Genomic DNA, 26,525 nt, shown 5'->3' on the forward strand with positions numbered 1-26,525 from the left:
TCGGACTAGCGGCACTGCAGCCGTGGCGGCCATTTTGTGGCACTGCTGCGTCGTCGTCGTCGGCGGCTGTTTGGTGTCGGTAACAGGGAAGAATCCGCTTCCACGCTCACGCCTTTTTTTTTCCCCGTGCGAAGAATCCGGTAAGATACACGACGCTTCCTAGGGAATTCTCCGGCGGAAAGCAGCCGGAGGAAACCCGGCAGGGGAACACCAAGGGCTCCCACCACGGCCTCACAAAGGCGGAGAGGGGCGGGGACCGGCCGGGAGTCTGTGGGAGACTCCCGGGGTTTGGGTGCCGGATTTTCGCTCAGTGCGGAGCCCAGCGACGCGCTTTGTGGGCGAATGGCTCCTCAGCTGCCGGGTTCTCCGAAGCCTTTTTTTTCTAAGGAGGCTGGCCCTGGGGCCTGGCATACCGGCCCCTCCGGCTCATAGCGCCCGCGTGGGCTTGGCAAGCGGAGGCCTCGCGAGTTCTTGCTGGGAGGCGGGAGGTGTTGCCGGCCGCACCATGCTTTCCGCTTTGCCTCTCCCGAGTCCGGTGGTGATGATGCTCGCCCCCCTGTCCGAGGCAAAATGCCAAGGCTTAATTAAGCGCGCTTTCTTCCTGCCTAAAGAAGTCCTGGGGTTTTTTCCCACCCTGGGATGCCTCCACTTGTGACCTTGATCGCCGGGAGGTGCTGCATTCGCCTTTTAAATCGGAACGCCTGGCTTCAATTGGGCCGGAAAGCCGCGTCGATGTCTTTAAAACGGCACGAAAAAGTTGTACTTTTGTGTCTGACAAGCCTTGGCGCGCGTGGTTGCTTTTTCATTCCGTCTCCTGATTTCAGGGAACGCCTCCGGATAACGTTTTTCAAAAATAGCCTTTTTTTTTTAAAGTTCGTGGTCGCAGTAATTGACATCGCTGTGCTGTGATACCTTTCAAAAATTGCGTTCCCGAAATCAACTGTTAGGGGTAATGAATAAGTGCTGACGAATCGCTGGGACTTGGGAGCGCGTATTATATTAACTTGACAGACGTGATGGGTGTTGCAGTTATATAACATTTACTTTCTGCTAATTACTTACCCTCGGGGTTCTTATTGTTTGAAGAGGTCAGTCCTCTGAAGGGTTGTACCGACCATAGACATTGCAAGGGTTTTTTTTTTAATTTACCGAATGTCTGCATGCTATTCTGTATTTTTTTAATTAGAAAATTACCTTTATGGGAGAACAACTTGGAATAAATTATTTTTTCTGCTTTTATCTAGAAATCACGATAGCTTGATTTATTTTTCGTAGAATTGGGCTTAGTTGGTCTGACTAAGTAATGAACTAAACATATTCATTCTTAGTGGGATCAGAATAATTCGTTTTTCAAGTTTCTGAAGTTACCTAGAGATGTTGGTAGAACAAAATAGTTGAACTGTGTTTAGTTTTCTGTCTTTATTCAGGGTGATTCTTTATAACTAGAGCTTTCATATTTCAAACATGGAGTAATGGTATGGCAACAGTGGAGTCTGAAATACTTTAAATTAAAGGAATTTCTTTTGGGGGCTAGTGAATATTAATACAGTATTTTTTCAGAAATTTTGTTTTTGCTTTTTAAAAATGTTATTTAAATAATAAATTCTTATAATGATGTTTCTTCATCACTTTGTCTAATTCAGCAGTAATGAAACTTTGGAAAACGTACTGGTGGTTCATTCCAAAATATAACATTTCACTGTGGCATATGCCACTTAGAAAAACAGTTCTCCCCGAAAGTGTGGCTTTATTTAACCTACCTGGCCAAGATGATAATTGTGGCAATTTGCCATACAACCTTCTGCTGTCTTCCTGATGTGTTGTGTACATGTGTCATGATTGTTTGCAGACTGACCTCTGTTGGTCCAAGCAGGAACTGCACAGGCTACATATGGTTTTGATAACTAGTCCTGCCTACTTCCCAGTGCTTAATACAAAAGAAAGGCAAAATTATTAAACACCACTGACTTTTTTTGTTCTTTTGCTTATTCTGTTTTTATCTTGACTGCAGTTTATGTTGGTGTGGTGTTGTCTTTATTGTTACATGATTTATGGTATTTTTAACTTAACTTTTCAGAATTATATGTTTGAGATGGGCAGCCATATAAATAAAAAAAATAAAAATGTAATTTAAGTGTAGTTTTTTAGCTTTTGTCTTACCTCATGAACTTTTGGATTTAGTTTGTCATATCCTTATCTGAACTAAAATCCTTAAGTACAGAATGTAAGGGAAATATTAATTTTTTAAAATACATTTTTTGGTTTGATTATGGTGAATCTGAGAAATCAAGCCCAAACACCACATTCAAAATATCGCCTTTTTAGGTATATATTTTTTATCTTTTAAAAAATTAAACAAAAGCCAGGCAAACATTTTTTTAAATATTGAATTAAAAAACTAAGATAAAATAAAACATATAAATAAACATGTATGAATACATATGTTTAAAATCTTTGCATTTCATCCTACTTTCTCAATATTTTTCTCAAGTATATTTGTACAACCTGAAATAAACAGTTAAAACAACATTGTTATCAAAGATAAAGAATAATAATCAGATTTAAATAAACCAATCTGTAATTGAAGGGTTTTCCCCAAGCCTTCCTATAAATGTTTCAACTAAAAGTGATTGCCAAAATTTTTAAATACACTTCAGTAACTTCAGTATTCAAGTTTGTTGAGATAAGAATTTGAATATATTTCTTATGTTGTAACAATTTAAGTGCCTTAAGAAACATTATCAGTGTCAATGAACATTTGTGTAATTTCACCAATATCTTCAAAACATTTGACCAAACGGAATGGAAAATGAGTATTTTTATTAGAACTGATTCTAAATATTTTATAATCCCACCAAGCCAATCTTGTGAGTTAAACTTTATGTAATGTAATTTTAGTGGTAGGAAATGCAGTTTTGGATTATTTTCCAGATCAATATTGGATGATTTTATACATAAATTTCTTCTGAAATTCATTACATTCAGATCACAAGCAGTCATCTCAGAATTGATTTTTATTTTATTTTATGCACAGTGGGATTCTTTAAAGAGTTGTGGCTCACTTATTTTAACCATGTCATGTTGGGAAATTAGCTGGAGAAAGCAATTTATGCTAGGAAGAGTTAGCAATAAAAGGAAACCAGACCTCCCAAAAACATAATAGCTGAAGAGCATCAAAGCTGACAGCAGCCAGAGCATAGTAAATTCAAAGAAACAGTGCAAGATCAGAAGATGTAGAGCAGGGGTGTCAAACTGGGAGCCTGTGGGCCAGATGTGTCGTGCAGACCACGCTCACCCCATTCTGCGAAGACAAAAAATGTCATGATACATCATATGACATCAATGTGATGCAGTGAGCTTGATACCCGTGATGTAGAGAAACCTAGCATTATGAAATTGCCAAGACTGACACAACTGAACAGATAATTCATCATTAAAGAGTTTTATGTAATATTGAATAATGTGTTGATTTTTATTAAGAAAAAAATATACCATTCCTTAAGTAGATTTAAAGATTTAGGAACAGTTCCGACAAAGGATTGGTATGAGCTGAATAAATGTATTGATTATGATCTACACATAATTAAACCAATTAGTCTTGCCACTACAAGACTTGTATTTAAAATAATTACTGTTCTAAATCTTTTGCTTCTAGTTCCATTGCTTGTTACATGGTTTCATAGTACAGGTGATCCTCATTTAACATGGTATTGGGACCCAAATTCCTTTTGTTAAACAACACTGTCAAATGGTGATGTCATGGGACTGTGCCATTTAGCTATGGCAGTTCCCAACTTTTGGTTGCCATTGTTAACTGAATCCACTTGCCCTGAAGATGGCAGTGAAGGCCACAAATTATGATTACATGACCACAAAACACTACAGTGTCATAGTAGAGAGCCAATTACTGTGTATTTGGATTGTGATCCTGTGACTGCAGGAATACAACCAGTTGTAAGTGTCACTCATTCAACTCTGTCGTAAATTCAGTCACTGAACAAATGATTATTAAGCAAAACTACCTATATGCAAATTTCTTTTATAAATTTTCACATGACAGTAAAGAGGATTTAGCAAATTGCACACTGTAAGCAAAAATATGGAGATTTATATGTACTTTATTTGAAACAATGATGTTTTAAGGTCTAGACAAATAATAGCATATAAATATGTTTTCATAGTTAATCTACAGTGCTAGCAGGCATCCAAAAATGTGGAATCCTAAACGTCCCCTTACCATAAATTAATTATTGCCACATTCATTTAATATTCATGCTGTTTTAGAACAATAAATACTTATTATGATACTGTAGATATCCTTTTATAGTTAGTTATTGCTATATTTAGCAATAAGTATAGTGAAGTAACTGATAAATGTTGCTCATGAAGAATATACTAAAAGGTTGGGAAAAGGTTAAAAAGCACTAAACTTTCATATTTTGTATCATTACAGCAGAATTGAGCATTTCTTGGCCTTGTCTTCTTAGAAATAAACAATTTTTAGAACTTCAAGACTCACCAAATTGAGACAATTATTAAAAAGAATTAAAGGGCAGAATTTGTTTGATCACATTTAGTATATAAAAATATGTTTTCTGAATCAGAACTGCAAGTAAATTTGGATGTACATTCTACACCCCCCCCCAAATATTTCATTTCAATAATATTTCTAATTAATTTCTATATTTTAATTGAACAATTATAGGTTGGAATTCATCTACATTAAACTTATTTCACAAACATTTCTTCCTCAGGAACTGTATATGTTTTATTACAAATAATAAAATAGTGTGATTGTAGAAAGATTACATGGTGACATGGCATGATTTAGCCATTGATGTTTCTTTCCTGGAAATGTGTTTTTAGTACAGTATAAAAGTCATCCAGTTGCAAAGATCAAGTATCAGACACTCACTGCTGCTATTTTAGATTAACCAATCAAATCAAATGACCACTGCCATTCAGAATTGCAGGGGATGAACTGGATGAGCTTATAATTGTTCTTGATGGTATGGCGTGTTTTACTATTTCTACTATGCTAGTAGTAGGCATTGAAGAGCTACGTGTGTGTGTGTGTGTGTGTGTGTGTGTGTGAATCTTTTTCTTGAAGATGGAAAGCTGATTTGGAAACATTCATTGTCTGGTGGGATGAATTTCAAGAGATTATTAAGGCATTTGCTGACCAATAAGTGCTTGTCTAAATTTTAAAAAATTCCCATAATGACTATAAGTAGTCCTTAACTTAAGAACATTTTCCTTAATAATGGTCTCAGAAAGGGTGATTTATGGCTTGTAAATGTTTTATAGCATTTCTAACCATAAAATGTCTCCTACACCAGCTTGTGATCTCAATCTAGGTGCTTGGTAATCTGTTTATACTTACAACTGGTTGCCAGGCACCCCACAATCATGTGTTAACCGTTTGCAGTCTTCTCTGCCAGCTTCCCCAGAAATTCAACAGGGAAGGTTGCAAGCAATGAGGGCTGGTTGAAAGAGCACCCTGTTGAAGGATTTCAGCTCCAGGCTTGAAATCCTTTGGCAGGAGCTCTTTCAGCCAGCCCGTTGAGATAAGAGGGAACCAAAACCCAACCAGGATTTTGCAGAGAGACAGCACACTAAGATATGGAGCATGGGATACCTCAGAGGTGAGGGGAGGCCCTGGAAAGCTTAACAAAGATTATGTGAGAAATTGAATATTCACAGCAGCTTTTTAGCTATATAACTGCAGCATATATTCAGTGGTGGTTAATAGTTTTTAAGATATGTTTGGTAGAGAAGAGTTTATGCTAAATGATGGTCTAATATGTAGCAGTAAATTGTTCATAGCATGCATATTATTAGAACTATATGACCTGAATTTTTCTGTATTCTCTTTTTAATGTACTTGTTAATTTATCTTCTCACTCATTTGAGAAAAATCACTTTTGTGGCAATATCAGGGACAATAGTTTTATTTATCAAATTTGTATAGCTGCCCATCTCCCCAAAAGCAACTCTTGGCAGTACAGACTTAAAAAGTTAAGATTTTCAGCATAGCATATTCCATACATGCTATCTACAGTAAACACTGTCCCATGTATTTGCTTGTCCTTTATTTATATCAGTTTGTACAGATGCTCTTTCATGTTTTTTCATCCATTCAGTTTGAATGCTTATATGGGCCTATGGTCTGTTACACTCCTCTGGTGAGGTGACACTGTCTCCCTGGCAGCTATTTCTGCAGTGGCACTCAGAGCCATGGCTGAGGTAAGTGAGCTTACTGGAAGCCATGGTACCAGTTTATGATTAAGATAAAGCAATATAACACTAATTTCAGCCTGGATTGGGTTGAACAGCATGTTAAATTTAACCTTGGTGTAGCTTAGCATTCAGTGGAAACAAAACCATTTGGAAAAAGAAAAGTTTATAGAAGCCAAGCTCTATTTGTACAATTGTTTAGAAATAGAAGGCAATTTTCTTAAGAAGATAGCAAGGATTACTTCAAGATGAAGTTTAGCTTTTAATCCCCTAGGTAAGTCTGTTTTCTAGATCTATAAAGAATAGTAAGAAGAGTAATATGTGCAGTGTGCTCAGAAAAGGAGATAATTATATTGCTCTGCTTTCATTAGACTGTCTGTACTAGAAGAGATCATTTTGGTCTATATGATAAAAGGCTTACCTAATAAACATAATAACAAGGCCTCTGGCTTTCTCATGGAATCTCAGAAGGGCATAAAACATTGTTTTAGAGAAAATCTCTGTCCTACATCTTCAAGTTGGGGAATACAGAATAGAATGTAGAATAACTGAGTTGGAAGGGACCTTGGAGATCTTCTAGTCCAACCTCCTGCTCATACAGGAGATCCTTGTAGGCTTTTACTTTAGCTGCAAATCTGTAGCAGTAATAAAAATATTGTGCTCTTTATAAAACTGCAAGTTTTAATCAAGTCATGCAATTTATTTGTGATTATATTAAAACCAGCAGTACTGTGCAATATACCAAAAATTATGTCAATTAAAGCTATTGTATAATATTCTCATGAAAGAATTTGTACTGATGTGGTTTTAGTTTGTAGTTTTATTAGTTCAAATTAGAAATGATCAAATTCTGATCAGGAGCTTAGTTTATAGTATTTAAAACAGCATTTTAAAGCTATTTTATAATTTGAGTTGTACATAAAACTAAGAACTGTAAAGCTGATGAAACTGTAGGGATAATTGTATATTTCTTGAGAGAAACTTGCAAACTTTTAAACAAGTAAGTTCCATTATATTAAATATAACAGAGTGGGGTTACAGTGTTGGCAGTCTTACAGTTAGTAAACCTTATCATGCCCCAAATTAACAATATGAATATCCTAAATATTTAGAAGAAGTTTGACCAAAATTGAAAATTGAAATCTGTTGCTCAGATAGTTTGTTGACCATTAGATGACTTAAATACAGTAGAATTGTGAAAATAGTGGCAAAAGCACATTGATTATTGATTGATTATATGACATCAAGTCAGTGTTGATCATAAAGATACTCTTAAGAACAATCTGTTCCCAACCTGGTCCTGCAGATCTTACTTATCATCACTGTGATTTTAAATGCAAACACATACCAATGTTACACGTAATGTATACTTCCTAGCACCTTAAAACTCAGTAAGAAGCTTTAGGGTATTAAGTTTCTCCTAGAACATCACAGAGTATTGAGAAGTTATGCTGTACTTTGTAAATTATAGTTCTCTATATCAGGTATATATTATTGCAAATTATAGCAATATTGTATGCAACTACTGAATGGAAGTCACTTGAAATAGTTATTACGTATAATAGCTATTCCATGTGGCACATACTCTTTTCTGTGCCATTTAATTATGCTTAGTCCGTGCAGCTATACGGAGGTAAAACATTCAGAAAAATAATAGAACAGGGGTGTCAAACTCGTATCATCATGGTGGCGTCACATAATGTATCGCAACTTTTCTCCCTTTGTTACACCAGGACAAGATAATATAATTCTAAGCAGTCTGTATTTTAACTTGATTCATACACATAGAAGACACAATTCTTGAGATGGAACTTCTTGTATAATAAGTTTGACATGGGCGGTCACAATTCAGTTTTAATAATGTTTGAGATGAAGACTGTACAAATACCATCTTCGCTTTGAGAAGACCATAATATGTGCTTTCAACATAAAGCTACAGATTGTTTTTACTTGGAACATGGATTGTGAATTATTTTAATTAGGCAATTTATCAAAAAGAACATAATTCTAGTTCTGGTGATTGATGTTTAATTGCATTTTTCAGGGGAATAAAAGCAACGGCTTATAACAAAATGAAAAAACATCCACCAAACAGAAGAGGTATCGACTTTGAAGTGGGAGCCCAGTTGGAAGCCCGAGACAGATTAAAAAACTGGTATTTCTTATTTCATGATCAAACTTGGATACTTTTTTGTAATGCTGTCATATTGTGTTGCAAACAAGCAGTCAAACCAACAAATGTTCTAATGCCGATCCGTTTGTGATTTAGCTATTTATTTATTTACTTATTTATTTATTTAGCTTGTTTGACTTTATTCCAATAACATTTAAGGAAGTAATTTTCCTGAACTTGCTGGTTGTATGTGGAAAAACATTTAAATTATTAGGTTAATTTAATAACTAATAAAATATAGTGACATTTGTCCAAGCTTTAATATAATGTACTGAACAAAACTAGCTACATATATATTGGTATTTATAACAAATTATATAAAGAAAAAAAATAATGCTTTGCTTTAGATGTAACAATGCCGTTTAGTGAAAATGAGCAGTGGGCTTCAATATTCACTACTTCCCTTCTCTTCCATGGCACACTTGGTTTAAGAGGCTTTTGGGATTTAATAAAACATGGATTTCAGGATATCTAAACTAAAAAGAAATTGATTTAAGCACTAAAAATGGATTACCAATTAGAATCCAGGATTTTGACAGTACACTAATCATGAATGGTTGGCTCTCAGAATCCTCCCAAGATGCTACTATATCATTAAACTTATGAAATGATTTTTTGGTTTTCATTGGAAGATAAAAAATAGATATAATAAACTATAATATTTAATACATTACTCTTTAGTTATACTATCATCTTTCCAGCTTTGGTTTGCAACCAGATAAGTATAAGCATAGTTCCCAACTGCTGAAAACTTGCACATCTTTGTTCCAAATTATTTTAGTGCAAGGTAGTGCAACTTTTTTTTCAGGTGACATTTGCTTTTTGAATAGCATGTTGGAAACCATACTCTAAAATGGACTGAACGAAAGTTAAAAAATAAGCATATTTTGAATTAAATATGAATTAATTAAATAGAATTAATATTCCTTTTCATATATTTAATAATTACATTTTTGTTATATTAAAATTATATTAATATTTGAACAGGATTTAATATGGTTTAGTTAAGGATTGAAGGGCTGCATGTCACAGGTTGTGCACATATAAAAAGTTGTGAGTATTAACTTTCCCTTAGACTAATGGTCCCCATCCTTTCAGGCTTGGCGACCCAGCAGGGAGGGAGAGGATGGTTCTGTGAGTGCCCAGTATGTGCTGCTGCTCGCGCGAGTGGAAGCACTCGCGTGAGGAGAACTGCATACATGCACTCACCTGGCATTCTCCTAGGCGCTGCTTGGAGTATCCAAGCATGGGTTAACTTCAGCTTGCTGCCCAAGGACTGAGTTCAAGGTTTGTAGCCCGCACCTCTTGGTCTCCTCAGAAGCTCAGTTTAAAAAACTCAGTCGCCCTAAAAGGACGCTTTTTGGGGCGTTTCAGTTCTTGAGCAGCAGATCGTCCCCAAAACAGGTCATCTTACAGGAACAAGAACAGGCAGCAGGGCAACCGCAGGCCCTTCCGAGGGGGGCATTCCAACTGTTCCTTTCAGAAGTTGAAGTGACCGTCACCGGTCCCCTCCCATAGGTGGTTGTCTCCAACTGTATGCCGCTCAATGGGAGGAGACAATGACGGACACTTGGATTCTGAATACAGTCCGTCACGGCTTGACCCTGGAATTCCTCTCATTTCCCCCAAGGACCTTTGTCCGTTGTCCCATTCCCAAGTCTGCCCACAAGCGCCAGCTGATGCGGGCAGAGATAGGACATTTGTTGGAGATAGCAGCCATCGAGAAAGTCCTCAGGGGTCAAGAGTGCAGGGGATTCTACTCGATCCTCTTCCTGGTCCCAAAGTCTTCAGGGGGAGTAATGGCAATACTGGACCTCAAGAAACTCGATATCCATCTAGCGTACAAGCGATTCAAGATGCAGTCACTTCAGACCATACTCGGTTGCATCAGGCAGGGCGACCTCCTAACTTCCATTGACTTGAAGGAGGCCTACCTGCATGTTCCTATTCATCCAGCACACCGCAAGTTCCTGAGGTTCCAGTTTGCCAACCAACACTATCAATTCAGGGCCCTCCCCTTCAGCCTCTCGTCAGCCCCAAAGACATTTACCAAGCTTCTGGCCTCCATCGTAGCACATCTCCGATCTTTCCCAGTGAGACTCGAATGCTACCTGGCAACATTCTCATTCACTCTTCGTCCAGAGGCGCAAGCCCAAAGAGATCTCGACATCACCATCTGTGTTCTCCAATGCCATTGGTTCTCAGTCAATCTCGACAAGAGCCATCTGACTCCAACATCCAGAATTCAGCAGCTTGGCGTGGTGATCAACTCCAGGAGCTGCAAAGTCTTTCTTACATGGGAGCGGGTGGACAGCATCAGATCTCTGGTGAGACGCATCCAAGCGGCCCAGTCAGTATCCATCGTATTTGTATTTATTTGTATTTAATGGATTTATAGGCCGCCCAATCCCGGAGGATCTTGTCTCTCCAGTTGCTCGGAAATCTAATCTCGTGCATTTCAGTGGTTCCTTGGGTGCATCTGCATGCGTGAGAGGTCCAATGGTTCCTCTTACCAATCCAGAGACGAAAGGCCAGCAACTCCAGAAGAGTGGTGCACCTTTCCCCAAGGATGGTTCAGTGACTCAGGTGGTGGCAGCCGGAGGCCCTGCTACAGGGAGCCTTCTTCAAAGAACCGAAGCGCCTGGTCATAACAATGGATGCCAGCCTATACGGTTGGGGCACTCATCTCCAGACTCACGTAATTCAGGGCAGATGGTCGCAGGCGGAGTTCGCCCACAACATAAATTGGCCGTCAGGCTTGCCCTGCGTCATTTTCACCATCACATCAAGAGCCGTGATGTCCTAATACTGACCGACAACATTGCCACAAAGGCATATATAAATCACCAAGGCGGCACTCAATCTCAGGCCCTGATGGCAGAAGTGGAAGCAGAGCGTCACCTGGCATCGCTGCGGGTGGACCACATCTCGGGGGAGGACAACGTGGCCGCGGACTGGCTGAGCAGGACTACCATCAACAACTCGGAATGGCAACTCCATCCATCGTTCCATCAGCTGTCGCAGAGGTTCAGCCCATCCCGGCCAACACGCATCTTCCCCGATTCTTTGCCAGGTTTCAGTGCCCCGGCGCGGAAGGGACAGACACCCTACGAACCTACGAAGTTGCTGGCCTCCCGGCCTCTTGTATGTGTTTCCGCCTCTTCCTTTGATATCACTGGTGATCAGGAAAATTCTGGCGGAGGAAGCGGAAGTATTGCTCGTAACACCATACTAGCCGAGAAGGTCCTGGTTCACCGACCTTGTCAGCCTGTCGGTGACCAAGCACTGGCGCATACCTCAGAAGTAGATCTCCCTCAGCCAAGGGGCCATTCAACATCTGGACCCCCAGTGGCTGCAGCTAGCCATTTGACACTTGAGGGGGACCTCCTGAGGTTTGCAGATTTTCTCACAAGGTTATCTGTACCTTCCAGGCAGCCCTCCACTGTCAGAATTTACGAGACGACTTGGTCTGCTTTCTCAACTTGGTGCCAGTCTCATCATGTTATCTCCACTTCTGCAACCATTCCATAACTTCTGGATTTTCTTCCAGAGGGTTGGGACAAAGGCCTTGCGCCCAACATGCTCTGTCAGCAGATGGTAGCCTTGGCCACCACTCTGTCCACGGACTCACATCTGTCCCTTAGTAGATATCCTCATGTTCGTAGCTTCCTCAAGGGGGCTACCAATTTCAGCCTTCCTACAATTCACTGATACCCAACCTGGGATTTGTCCGTCGTCCTACAGACTAAGACCGCAGCTCTGTTAGAACCTCTTCGATCCGTCGGTTTGAGTCACCTGTCTCTCAAGATGGCCTTTCTTATAGCTCTCACCTCGGCCCACAGGATTTCCAAACTGGCCACTCTTTCAGTCAGAGAGGACCTTTGCATTGTGCATCCTGACAGGGTCATTCTTAGACTGGACCCTGCTTTTGTGCCGAAAGTCAACACTATCTTCCACAGGTCACAAGAGGTGATTCTTCCTGATTTTTGTCCGTGACCCAGACATCCAAGGGAGCACGTGTGGCATAAACTTGATGTTCGCCGTGCTGCGCGCATATATAAGAAAAGAACTGCTTCTTTTCGGAGGTCGGAATCATTCTTTGTGTCTTTTCAGCCCATTTCCATGGGCAGGAAAGTCTCATCTTCTACCATAGGACGCTTGATATGGGCATGTATCAAGCTGGCCTACGAGCAACAGGCTAGACCGGTTCCTCCTCACTTTACAGCACACTCAACGAGGAGTGCCGCGACTTCGGCCGCGTGGGCCACGGAAGCGCCCATCGAGGAGATATGCAGGGCTGCGACAAGGTCGTCACCATCTCCTTTCCTGACTACAGACTGGATGCCTTTGCTTCTGCGGAGGCTTCCTTCGGAAGAAGACTTTTACAACGGGTTATCGCGACTCCCGCGGGCCTGGACATTTCTTCTTCCCACCCATGTGCAAGTAAATATGAATTATTAGAAGGAAAATTTCAATGTATGTTAGGCAAACTGTAATTGACATAACCCAATCATTTCCAGCATTGTGCCTTTCTAGACACAATTCTATTCAGCAATTATTTGATTGGATTTCTTTTAAAAGGGTAGGCTTTTACAAGTATCAGCTTACCAGATTCTGGACTTTTTCTCTTTCAGATATAAATTGAATACTTTATAATTAAAGCAAAATAGTTTGCAAGAAAAGAAATAGAGGTAGTACTTGACTATTGACACATTTGAGCCCAGAATCATATGTGACAAGCAAAGTAGTTGTTAAGCGAGATGATCGCTTACTCAAACACTGCAATTGTGGCTGTTCTAGTCGCATTAAAGATAGTGTGGTACGTTAAGTGGAGCATAGGTAGCTCGGGGTATGGGAGGTCCACAGGCTACAGTGCCCATTGGCACATTGAAAGCTGTTACAGGCCAGGAGACCCCATTGGCTACCACTGCAGGTAGCTGCCAGGAGACCTGGGCTGGATACTACATGGCCCAATGGCATATGGAAATCTGCCAAACTGGCTACAGGGGCCAGCAGCTTCATTTAACTTTGCATTTTCTGCAGTTGTTTATAGTTGCTCCCAAACAATGTGAGGCACAAACTTCCTACAAAGGCTGCCTTGTACCATTCTGTAACTGGGTGCCACTGCAATTGTTCAGAGGGCTCCTTTTCCAAATTGTGCAGTTTAGAGAAGGAGCTTCCCAAATGATTGCAAGAGTGGTACCAGCTTTCCATTGTGTAGAATCAGCCTTTGCCTCCCAGACCATGGCTTATTTCCACAGCCGATGGGCATTGTAGTAGTCAGTCTGGGTCTTCTGCCTGCAGCAGACCTCCTTGCACTGATGGACCATGTAGTGGCCAGTCTGGGCTTCCCAAGCATGGTGGGATGGGGACTAGATCTAGGTTTCCAAGATTCCGAGGCTTTGTACAGTCCAGGTGGGCAGCTGAGATGGGAGAAAGAGAGATGGGTGGGGACAGTTGCAGTCCCCCGGTGTGATTGGTCATAAGAGCGGGCAGACTGCCAAATGGCTGAATTATTTCTTGGCCATCCAAAGATTGTCCAGACTTCTTGGGGTTTATATGCTTTTTAACTGCTGCAAACCTGACTGTGATCATTATCACGATATTTATGAAAAGGTTAATTGTAAAACATTCAAGGACTGTTGAGCAAAAGCATGAATAACAATCACTGTTGCCTCAGTATTTGTACTTTATATGTTTTGCCACCCCTGCTAGGATTTGAACTGGAAAATGAAAAAGTTATTATTTCAGAATAATGTGAAGAAATTGTCATGAATAAGATAAAAAAATTCACAGATTGATAAACCTCTTAGAGTTAATAAGATATTGCAGGCCCCATTGGCTAGGGAGCTTCACTTGGTGAGTCCTAACCAAGAGGACTTTTGTATTGAAGCCAACACATGTATGTGAGATGAGCTGTCATATAAAAATGATTAAATAAATAAATGTGTAAGGATATACTGTTGAAAGTATACTTTCAGTTTTACTCAAATATATTCAGCAAAAACTACTTTACATCAACTTTGTTTATATAGGTATCCAGCTCACATTGAAGAAATTGATTATGAAGAAGGAAAGGTGCTTATCCATTTTAAACGTTGGAATCACCGCTATGATGAATGGTTTTGCTGGGACAGTCCTTATTTACGTCCTTTAGAAAAAATACAATTAAGGAAAGAAGGATTGCATGAGGAAGAAGGATCTTCAGTAAGTAAAAACACTGGTCTAGTAACAGAATTACATATCCACATAAATTATATAATTTAGAAATTAGAGGAACTTAACACAATTGCTAAGTTTTTCTTTTTTTTATTGAAGGTATAAGATAAAAATCTACAGATAGTCCTCGGCTTATAGTGACAGTGGAATCAGAATTTTTGTTGCCAAGCAATATGGTCTAAAATGTGGCTGCATCACTTAGTATTGGTAATTCCGCATTGCTAGTTACTGTTGTTAACTGAATTTGTTGCAGTTGTTGGGTGAGGCAGCTTCCTACCAGCTTCCCACGATCAAAACAAATGGAGAAGCCAGCAGGAAGTTGCAAGTCTCAAACCAGCAGGCAGGTAAGTGACTGCTGCTGTGAGAGATGGGATTTAAGGGGTGACGAGGGAAAAATGTGAGGAGATGTACGAGAGGCGTCATGCACGAGGTTGCAGCATGGATCAAGTAGGGGACCATTTGGGTTAAAGAGGGGTGAGGTGTAGGTTGGGAATGGCTTGTGGGGGTGCATTGGGAAAGAGGTGAGGGGGTGCTATGTGGGTCAGGGAGGATGTGTGAGAAGTGCTACATGAGTTGGGGAGGGTAGATGGGTGTGCGAAAGGTGCTGGTTAGGGAGATTGCACAGATGTGTGTGAGAACTGCTGCAGTAGGAGGGGTTGTACAAATGACTGGCATGAGCTCAGAAAGACTTCCTCAGTGTGGAAGACTTATCACATCCACTTGCAACCTTCTCTGCCTGCTTTCCCTTTGACAGTTTGGGGAAGTCAGCAGGGAAAATTTCAAATGACAATAGCGTGATTGCTGGAGGCTTAGCAAACAGTCTTAAGTGCAAATGAGTTCCCAGATTGCAATCATGTGAGTGCGGGAATGTTGCAGCTGCATAACTTTGGAGACCTGTCATAAGTCCCTTTGTTCAGCACATTTCTAACTGAACAGTCGCTGAACAAATGGTTATAAGTCGAGGACTACCTGCAAAGAAAAATAAACCAGGAAAACATGAAAAGTTGTTAAACATAAATACAGATTTATTTTGCTTAATTATAACTATAAATAGTATAATAAAAGAATGATAACTCACTTTCTATTAATAAGGCTAGTTTCTAATGAAAAGCTGATGAATAACATGTATTGACTTTCATTTAGGGCTTCCACCATCAAAGAACATTTTGCTGCTGAAAATCAATTTCTCGTAAAACCATATAGATAGTTACTCTGATGAATTTCATTTAGGTTAGCCTCTGGTTAACTCAAAAGAGATTAGCAATATTCAGTTTTCAAATATTTGTGCCATTTCATAGCAGTTTGTTAATTTTGATTATTTTAATTATATCAAGCACAATCTTTGTTATGAGATGCTATTATGATAATGAATTTCTTAATAAGCTGCATAACATGTTTATAATTCAATAGAAAGTAATTAATGATATCTGCTATTGAAAATATTAGTTTGTAACAATAGACTATTATTTTAAAATTACAATGCAGTAGCATATTTATTTTATACAATTTAGAATGATAAATGCTTCCTGTTTTTCTAGGAATTTCACATAAATGATCAGGTGTTAGCTTGCTGGTCTGATTGTCGTTTTTATCCAGCAAAGGTTACCTCTGTTAACAAGGATGGTAAGGCATCATTTGTAACTTTTAATATCTGGAACTCTATAGAGATTCTCAGTCATCCAGGTCATGGTTGTCCCAAAGGTGCTTTTTCAGGAGGCAACTGGTTCACTTCTCATCCAAGAAGCTTCTTCAGCTCTGACAGGATAGTAGGGAATGGAAGGATTTATATTCCTTGCAGACAACCAGTAATTTGCATTCTTTTAGAGGGTTGTTGAAGCAATATCTGGAAGTATTCTCCATTATAGCATTCAGGAGTATAACAAAAAACAGTACCATTCTTCATACTGTTCCTGATTTTTATCAACGTAAATTTTAGGTGTAGTATTGTTTCTTCAAGATATATATCATTTATCTCAATGAGGATTTTAGGAAGATTAACTTCTTAAATTACTGGCATAGAGTCTAAAAAAACCTCTGACCCAGGGGTGGATCATTTTGGATATCACCTTCAGCTCTTTAGAAGTTGTCTTGTCTTAATCAGAGCTGAAAATCATAGGCATCAATGGGAGTGGCAAAAAGAAAGGCAGATGGAGAAGTATATGTGATAATTGTGCAAATCCAATAGTTTACATGGTTGTGTTAGTGATTTGGCACAAAGATGTAATATAAGTAGTCCTTGACTTACAATCTTTCATTTAATGATCATTCAAAGTTACATTGGCACTGAAAAAAGTGACTTATGACTGTTTTTCACACAACTGTTGCAGCTTCTGCAGGCTCACATGATCAACATTTAGGCATTTGATAGCTGACATTTATAATAGTTGCACTGTCCCTGGATCATGTGATCCCCATTTGTACCTTCCCAGATAGCTTCCAACAAGTAAAGTCAATGACAGAAGCTACATTCACATAATGACCATATGATTTATTTAACAACTACAGTGATGTGCAACTGTGACAAAGAATAAAGAAAGGACTCCCTGTGGATTTTACTCTTCTAGTTGTTGCTAACTATAGGGGCGGTGCTCATCTCCATTTCAAGGACCACTGAGCTAGCCCTGTCCGAAGACATTCCCATGGTCATGTGGCCAGCATGATGTCATGGAGTGCTGTTATCTTCCCACTGAAGTGGTGCCTATTTATCCACTTGCATTTGCATACTTTCAAACAGCTAGGTTCATAGGAGGTAGGGTAAAGACAGGAGCTCACTCCATTGCTCAATGCTTGGGTCTTGAACATGGACCACTGGCTTGCCAGCTGCCAAGCCCAGTGTCTTAACTACTGAGCCATCGCAACTGGCAAAAAAGATAGTAAAATGAAACAAAACTGACTTAATAACTGCCTTGTTTAACAATGGAAATTTTGGGCTCAATTATAGTCATAAGACGAGGTTTACCTGTAATAATGACATTTCCTTGATTACATTGTTGCATATGGCTTCATTGTTATCATTATGCTTCATTACAAGCATTACTTGTGAAAACTATAAGGTGCATAGAAAAAGATTTTAAAATATAATATAGATTTTTTTCTGTATTAAAATGATTGTACTTTTGAAAGAAACTAAGTGCAAAATTGCAGAATTTTTCATATTTACTAAATAACCACAACAAAGCAAGTGTTTATTCAATATTTGCTTTTAATTTGCTAACCACATTCCTTATGAGAACAGGCATGATATTTATAGCTGGAGGTGCCAAGCTTCTCTTTCTGTTTCAAGAGATCACAGCCATCTAAACTGCAGAATGAATGCTTTCCCCCCCCTTTCTTTCCTGAACATTATTATGTAATGTTTTTCCTGATAAAACTATTGATTTTCCACTTATATTTGACCACCATCAGTGACATTTGCATTTGCTAGATAGGTCCTGAGCTGCTTCCTCTTCTTCTGTCTTTGGCAGTCGAGAGATTCAACTCTTCTGCTTTGTGGACTTGAGGCCACACTTAACAGGCCTTCAGCTCAAACCAAGTCAGTTTGCCACTCTACCTTATTCTTTATTAAAACCATAGATCTTCATCAACCAGAACTGCTTAAGTCCATTTTAGTTCCCAGCCATTACCTCCATTCTCACAGTTCTTCCTTGAGTTCATCTCATAGTTTTAGATTACCCTTAAGGACAGCCCAGCATCTGTGCCTCTTTCACTCTCCCTTTTAGGAAGATGCCCCAAGAGAAAATATGTTACACTCACAGGTCCTTAATATGCACATCAGTTCAAATTGTTTGTTTGTTTGTGTTTTTAAATGTACATGAGAACAACCAGTGGGAAGCCATGACTAAACATAGGCTGTCACACTAATTTTTTTTTCTTTTAAATTTCAGGAACTTATACTGTGAAATTTTATGATGGTGTGATTCAGACAGTCAAAAATATACATGTCAAACCTTTTTCCAAAGATCAGGTAGGAAACATTTTGAAATTTAATGTATGTCAAATTGATCTCATTGGTCAATTTGATCAAATCAAAGTTGATTTGCAGTTTAAGGTATGGGCCACATTTGCATGTCATGAAATATCATTGTGAATATAAAATCCATATCTAGCAAATCTAGGTTTATGCATTAATTCTCTACTTACATAATAGGAAAGAGATTTTTTGTGCTTCAATTTAATCGGTTCAGCATGTCCATATGAGGGGGAAATGCCTTTTTAAAATAAAAAAAAATGCCTTGAAATAAATCTGTTTTTAATACTCTGTTTCCCCGAAAATAAGACCTCCCCGGATAATAAGCCCAATTAAATTTTTGAGCGCACACGCTAAAATAAGCCCTCCCCGAAAATATTGCAACAGCAGCAGCAGCCATGAGGTGACCATGCTCCCTGCCTCTTGCACCTCAAAAATAACAATAGCTCTCTGAAAATAAGGCCAAGTGTTTATTTCGGGAGTCAAAAGAAAATAAGACCCTGTCTTATTTTCAGGGAAACACAGTAACATATGAAGCTGTGTTTGAATCAGTTTGTTACAATGTACTAAGTCGCACATCACTAATCATGCACTATTTATAAGGCACAGTGATTTCATTTATTACTCTAGTATGTTAAAATAAATGAAGCCATGTGATTAAATACCATGTCTAAATCTCATTTATATATATGTTTGTTTTTCTAGCTTTTTCCTTAGTTTAATAGTATATCTGATCTCCCTCTCCCATCCTGTAAATAAATTAATAAATTAATTTGTAATAAAAGTAAATCACCCACTTCTTTGTTTTTAGTCTATTGTGAATAATTCAAAACCTAAGGAGAGATGTAATGAAATTCCTTCATCTCCTGAAAGATGGGAGAAATTTAAAGAGCAAAGGAAAACATCTGAAAATAATAAGAAAGACAAGGATGAAAAGCCATTAAAGATTGAACGAAGAACTAAAACCGATAAAGAAGGAAAACTAATTTGTTCTTCAGAGAAAAATAAAGTTTCTGAAAAAGCACTATCTAAAGATGGGAAAGAAGACAAGGAGAATATATCTGAAAATGATAGAGAATTCTCAATAGATACACAGATTGAAAAAAAACCAGAAAATGATAATGTGAAGGTCCCATCAGAAAACATCAAAGAAACTAAGCGACGGCGTGGTAGACCACCTGTGGTACCTCCAGCAGGTCAGTCAAAACTAAGTGTTGGGACAAAGGTATACAACCTAAGGCCCCAAGATCATGTGAAACTTCTCCAAACTGTTAAATTTGGCCCCAGGTGCTCTTTTAAAAAATGACTATATTTTTAATATGCTAGAAAGTTGTTAAATATATGGAAATGTTCATATTCCCTATGCACACTGGCATGCATTAGGTTTTATTGAAATGGAATAACATTTTCATTTGATTCTAGGCTTCTAATTTTGTTATCCTTGAACCTACCTATTTCTAGGAATGAAGCTCATAGTACTTTAGTTAGTCTAAAACTAATACTCAGTGCTCCATATTTGCAAATAAACATTATAGAAGCTGTCTGTTTATGTGTTAGAAATGTTTAAAGTGTTATAAACTGAGTTCTATCTATGATTATGCCATTTGTTTAAATCCCACATAATGTGTTTGGGTAGGGCTTGTTGGGTAGAATTGGCAACATAATAGCAATCTTGTTTTTTAAAAAGTATTGCATAGTTTTTAGAAAACTGAAGACAGTGATGACATGGAGATTTCCTTTTGACTTATTATCATTATAGAATATAATGAATAATTTAAACGAAAAGAACTACAGGATTCAAATTCTAAATCCTGCAAATGCCTTATACAAAATTACTTTCTCCTACAAGAATGAACTCTCTCATGTGTGTGTGTGTGTGTGCGTGCGTGTATGTTCTGACCCCCCCCTCCGTACGGTGAGTCACACCGACATAAGATTACTGCTAGACAATTTATTCACAGTAAATTAACACACCAACATGACTTTGGCAGCAATCCAGACTTCCACAGATAAGAAATACACACCAGAGCTTCTCCAGGTTTAGTATAATAGTTGTGTCCTGCAAACAGCCTCCTCCCAAAGTCTCTTCTTATATACTCTCTTGGGAAGAGCCTAATCACAACCACCTGGCCCCAATTATCTTCTATATCTCCGTAGTTGCTGTCGGCGCTTATCTGCCCGTGTTTGCCTGGCGTCCGGAACCAACTCCCTTAGCTTCTCCCCACTGCTCCAGAACCTGACGTCAGGGATCAACGCCCTTTGGCTTTCACCACTGCTCCATGCCTCAGGCGCCTCCTGGTGGCCAACCAGCCTCTCTGGTCCTTGCTCGGAGTCTGAACCTTGTCCAGGGTCCTCCAGATCTTCCAGTGCCCACTCATAGGGTCCCTCGCTATCGGAGTCTGTTTGCAGCTCCAACGGCTCCTGCTGGGCCACAACACACACACACACACACACACACACACACACACACACACACACACACACACACACATATGTTGCATTTGTGCTGATAAATAAATAAAGGGAGACTAGTATAGATCTATTTCAAGCTATTTAGCTCTCATCAGCTAGCCATACCCTTACTGGGAATCGAACCTGTATTACATATTAGGCAGTTATATTAGCCACTAAGCCACAGGCTCTCCTCCTTTATCAGCTAAGCTGATATATATACATTTATTCTATTTATATATTTAGAACAAGGTTCTCAAACACTGCAGCCAATAACTTTAGAACTGAGAAGACGAAAAATTCCTAAAGGAGGAGAGGTCCCTTCAAAACGTCCCCGGCTCCAGAAGAATATGTGTGAGTCAAGCTCTGTTTGTTTAAATAGAATAGAAAATGTTCGAAAAAACAAGTATAGTATAACCAGATTTCAAATGTAGGAATTTAGTGAGACGCTATTTTTAAATAAGGATGTATACATAAATGTCACGGTAGGTGTCAATATTATCCAACTTTGGTTCACTACCTTAAACAGGGTAGATATGAAACTGCCAAGAAATAACTAAGACTGAAGAGTAGTTTGGAACATCACATACACAAAAAAACACAGAACAATGGGAAATCACATCCAGGTAGTTATGAGTAATTTGTACAAAGATGTCTATATAGACACCGGATCAATGGTGGGTTTCAAAAATTTTTGCCACCGGTTCAGTGGGCGTGGATAGGTGGGAATGTGACTGAGTGGGCATGGCCAACTTGACATCACATGCAATCACATGACCACCACCCCCAGCAAGTCACACCCACCAAACCGATGGTGAAAATGTTTGGAAGTTATTGACACTTTGGGGAAGAGGGGGGCAGTCGGCCTGGCAACCTGGCTCAGCATGCCAGTCATCAGAGGTGAGGAGGGATGCTGCCTCTCCAGTCCAGGCTCACAACTCGTGCCAGACTGAGCCCTCAGCTGCCGCCTGCTCCCTTTGTCTTCCTGGTCGGTGGGAGTGGCGGCGGCAGCACCAGTCAGGCTGCCAGCTCTCAAAGAGGTGGCTGAGCGGGTTCTTTTACACCCAAGCACTGGGCCCCAAGAGGGCAGCAGATCTGTGGCCTCAGGGAATGGTGCATCTCTGGGGCCCTGACCCAGGATAAGCGGGCGGCATGCTTACTTAACTTTGGTGAGCAGAGCGGGCAAGGCATGTAGGCGACTGGCGAGGTGCATAGCTGGAGACTGGCAAAGACTAGGGCTCGAATGGGTAGGGCGAGCATCAAGTGAGCGGCGGGGTAAGCAAGCGGCAGGCAAGAGACCAGGGGACCAGCTTGGGGGCGTGGCCAGCCTGCTGCCCCTATCCGTTCGGCAACCCAAGACCAATTACCACTACTGGTTCACCTGAACCAGTAAGAACCCACCTCTGCACCAGATGTCATGCTTGACTCAGGAGAGAAAGTACCTTTATCGGATAACTTTTTTATTTATTTTGGGTATGTATAGCAATGTATTTATGGTGTACTTTATAGTGTACCAATTGCTATTTGTTTAACAAAATTATTTTTAGCACAAGAGAAGTTGAAAAGTGCTCCAGACAGTGAAAAAGATTCCGTAAAAAGACAATCAAGGCATTCTACTACCAGTAGCCATGACACTTTAGACAATAGCATCACCACACCAGTTCAGGATGAAATTGGGCCTTTCGAAGAAACTACTCCAAAAGAAATTAGTGAAGGTAAAAAAACCCCTCATTTTATAGGTGTTGTCAGTAACTTTTGGAATCAAAGCTCAGTTCTAGAGTTGTGGGATCATGTGGCAGTTTGTCCAAAACCATTTTTTATCTTTTTTTAAAGATAAGAGGTGTTTTGCTCCTCCTTATAGATCCTAGCTATCACTTAGGAATTGTGTCCAATAACCTAAAAGTAATTTTACATTATTTTTCAGGAAACAGGAATGGAAGGATTCAAGATAGGGTTACTTTTATTGGAATAGCTATACTAACAGAATGTTTAGATTTAAATATGCTTCCTCTTCCTCACTTGGCCTTCATGTGGCTAGGGAAGGGCCTGTTTACTCAAATTACTTTCTTGTAATTTAGAAACGATACTTGTCTGATTATTGCTATGATTATAATTACACAAGATTACATTTCACAGATGTTTTATAAAAATAATTTACATTACTGATTGAATTATTTGTAAAACTGTTTAAAACATTTAAATGTTTAAAGTATTTTGAACAGCCTTTAAATTGTGCTTTGTGGGACAAGCAGAAGCTCAGAAATTAAACACGGTCATAGCCATTTGTCTGAAACGGTATAGGGTTTCCTGTCTAGGCAGCGGGTTGGACTAGAAGACATCCAAGGTCCCTTCCAACTCTGCTATTGTATTGTAAATGTAGCAGCATTATTTGTTTTTTTAATGCAGATTGTAGCACTGAAAAGAGTTACCGGTAATAGGCAAGGGAGGGAGAATTTAAATGTTTGAGGAAAACTTTTTGAAACTAAAGTTCTTGGAGGATAAAAATTATCTTCATGCTAGCTTGGATTTTATTGTCTCTTAGTTTGAAATAATTCTACTAAAATTCTAAATTTAAACTGCACACTTGGTGCAAGCATGCAATTAAGTTACTTTTTTATAGTTGCTCAAAAATTCTTTCTATAATATTGTGTAATCCTCGGTAGATTAAGTTTATTCTCCTGTTTTATCTTTTAGATCTCTTAGAGGCTTGTCCTAAATCTGACCAAAAGATTACTGAAGAGTCTTCTCCACCTTCAGAAGTATCTCAGGCTTCAGTAAATGATAGCAGATTAAAGGAAGAGAACATAGCTGAATCTTCCTCCTCACCCCGTTTGCCAGAGACTTCTGTCACATCTGTTACAGGTTAATTTGAGGGGGGGCAGTCTTTGAAGAGAAAGTGCACCCTGAATTTTGATGGGGCTAGGATGGTGTAATGCCAGTCTCTTACCCTGCATGCTTTTAATATCTGATGCATCTTATAATTTAATGTAGGATTTTAAAACTATTAATACATTGTTTTTGTAGGAAGCAGTTCTTCTAAGAGAATTGATGGTTTTATTGCTTCTAAAGCTGCAATCGAACATGAACCTAAATTTCGATGCAAGTTCTTAGACTGTTCCAAATCCTTTCGAAAGGCTAAACTGCTGCATTATCATATGAAGTATTTCCATGGGATTGAGAAATCGCCAGAACCACAACAAAATCCTGCAACAAGAATTATTCAAACAAGAGGTTCCTTGGCTTCTGAAAAGGCTAGTCAGGAAGGTTGTACCAGAAGGCGGACCACATCTGGTTGCTTATGTAAGTAATATTTTTTTCTTTAAAAAATACATTTAATTACTTTGAAGCAGATCACTTGGGTTGCTTTAAAGGCCAGTATTTTTCAAGTTTTTCCTTTCAATTTAGTACTTAAACAACACAAATGTATCAATTTCACACGATTAACATGTTAATTATGCAGAAATATTAACATATATGAAATTAGGATGATCACCATTCTTGTTTTGAAATTATTTGAAGGTGAGTGACTTTATAGATACACTTGTAAATTTACAAAGCTGAATAGAGGAAGGCAGTTTGGGAGAAAAAGGAAGACATAAAAAGAGAGATGGCAAATAATGCTGAAATGGTGACTAAACATTACATTTGAAGAGCCCACTGACCATCATTCACTTTCATTATATCAGAAGTATACCTGAGTAAAAACCTAACGCTTCTAAACCAGTGGTCTCTAACCTTTGCACCTTGGCAGCCTGCCTGGGGAGGGGTGGAGGAGAACATGGTCACGTGAGCGGCAGGCTGACAAGTACATGAGCAGCTCCACTCAAGAGAGAAGAGAAGCCTTTGGAGCACAGTCTTGGCTCACTCAGGCTTCTCCATGCCAAAAGCTTTTGCAAAGGGACAGAAGGCCTGAAGGAGTGCAAGATCGCTCCCCCAAGCCTTTCATCCATTTGTATGGAAAAGAGAAGCCTTTGGGGTCGTGGTCTCGTGCTCCTTCAGGGTGTCCTGTGCAGGCAGCCTCAATGAGTCAGCGAAACTGAGCAGGATGTGCTTGTCCCACTCAGTTTCTGCTCTCACTGCTCCACTTTTGGAGCATGGGGAGCAGTCAGCTTGACTGGGGGTGGGGGGGGGAGCGAAACCAGACCACGCGAATGGCAGGCTGGCACATGAGCAGCTCCACTCACACAAGAGAGAACCTTTGGGGCCCAGTTGCAAAGACCATAGACCACAGGTTGGGGATGCGTGTTTTAAACTATAAAGGAGAAAACATAATAATGTATCTATTTTTTTAAAGCTGCTAAAGAAAAGGATAAAAATAAAGAAAAGAAACCCAGGGACTTTGGAAGATCAAAATCAAAGAAAAAGAAAAAGAAAAAAAAGAAAATAAAAACAGGTAATATTTTAACGGAAAATTGCTACTGACAGGGATGCCTTTTAATTAATTTTCTTAGGCAGTTTGTATCATTTGAGAGACAATATATCTAAAACCTAATATGTTAAAGCCAATAAAATAGACATTCCTACATTAATTGTTTTTTTCATTTAAAAAAACCTTGTGAGCCACAGAAACAATTAATTACGGAAAAGAATCTGAAGATCTCTCCTGGTTTACCTGGTGATCAGATTTTTCTTCTGTGAGAAGACCTTGCCTCTTAATGCAGAAGTTGGCAATTAACAGCCTTCATATGTTTTTGATTTTGAAAGCATAATACCTACTCTGCATCCCAAATGGGTTCAAGCAGGATACCTCTGGGAAAATTAGAAGGCATAGTTATGATCCATCTCCATACCTGTGGTAACTGAAGGAGATTATTATTAATAATATTGAAAGTTGAACAAAAATATGGACAATTATAAAGCTTTTAAATACAGTTATTTACAATAGTTGTCATTGCCTGCTTATTAGAGATATCACCATGAAACACTAGATATAGCCTACCTATTTTATGGCTATTTTAAATGCAGGTATAGCCTGCATATTTTATAGCTGTTTCTAGCAGTATGTAGGTTAACTATGTGGTTAATGGACTGCAATAAAACTCCACCTCTGTCATGTGCATCTTGCTTCTTTCCTTCCTTGCCATCTTTCTTAATTAAGTCAATTTTAATGTTAATATTTATTTTAATGTTTTATCTTGTTACTCTTACTTGGTTGTAAGATGATTGTTACTTTTACTCTAGGCAAGATGGGCAGCATATACATTTAATAATAAATAAAATTATTGTTTAAATCAATAAATCATAATATTAGTATTTTGTGGATAATAACACTTAATTAAACTTTCCAGAACATTCAGGGAGTGAAGAAAATGTTGACTTTTCCCAAGATCTTTCTTCTCCAAGGTCTGCCATTACAACAAGATATAATTCTACAAATAGATCTTGTTTGCATTTGAGTACACAAATACATAGCTCTGATACTGGGCATCGTAAACAGAAATTAAAAATCACAGGTAAGACAGCTTTTGCATTTTTTCT

General features: G+C 38.9%; 1 protein-coding gene across 1 annotated transcript in view; it reads left to right on the top strand.

Moving 5' to 3' along the window:
• Positions 1–26,525, top strand: part of PHF20 (PHD finger protein 20) — a 42,959-nt gene continuing 16,434 nt past the window's right edge. Inside the window, exons 1-13 of the mRNA XM_032218222.1 lie at positions 1–140; positions 6,144–6,246; positions 8,282–8,392; positions 14,446–14,617; positions 16,168–16,252; positions 18,514–18,593; positions 19,408–19,792; positions 21,294–21,401; positions 22,595–22,762; positions 23,742–23,909; positions 24,072–24,347; positions 25,342–25,440; positions 26,336–26,500. Coding sequence (XP_032074113.1) covers positions 6,149–6,246; positions 8,282–8,392; positions 14,446–14,617; positions 16,168–16,252; positions 18,514–18,593; positions 19,408–19,792; positions 21,294–21,401; positions 22,595–22,762; positions 23,742–23,909; positions 24,072–24,347; positions 25,342–25,440; positions 26,336–26,500 — 1,915 coding nt within the window. The 5' untranslated portion in view covers positions 1–140; positions 6,144–6,148. The remainder of the gene's footprint in view (positions 141–6,143; positions 6,247–8,281; positions 8,393–14,445; positions 14,618–16,167; positions 16,253–18,513; positions 18,594–19,407; positions 19,793–21,293; positions 21,402–22,594; positions 22,763–23,741; positions 23,910–24,071; positions 24,348–25,341; positions 25,441–26,335; positions 26,501–26,525) is intronic.

The sequence above is a fragment of the Thamnophis elegans genome, chromosome 5, assembly GCF_009769535.1.
Source record: "Thamnophis elegans isolate rThaEle1 chromosome 5, rThaEle1.pri, whole genome shotgun sequence".
Classification (NCBI taxonomy): Eukaryota; Metazoa; Chordata; class Lepidosauria; order Squamata; family Colubridae; genus Thamnophis; species Thamnophis elegans.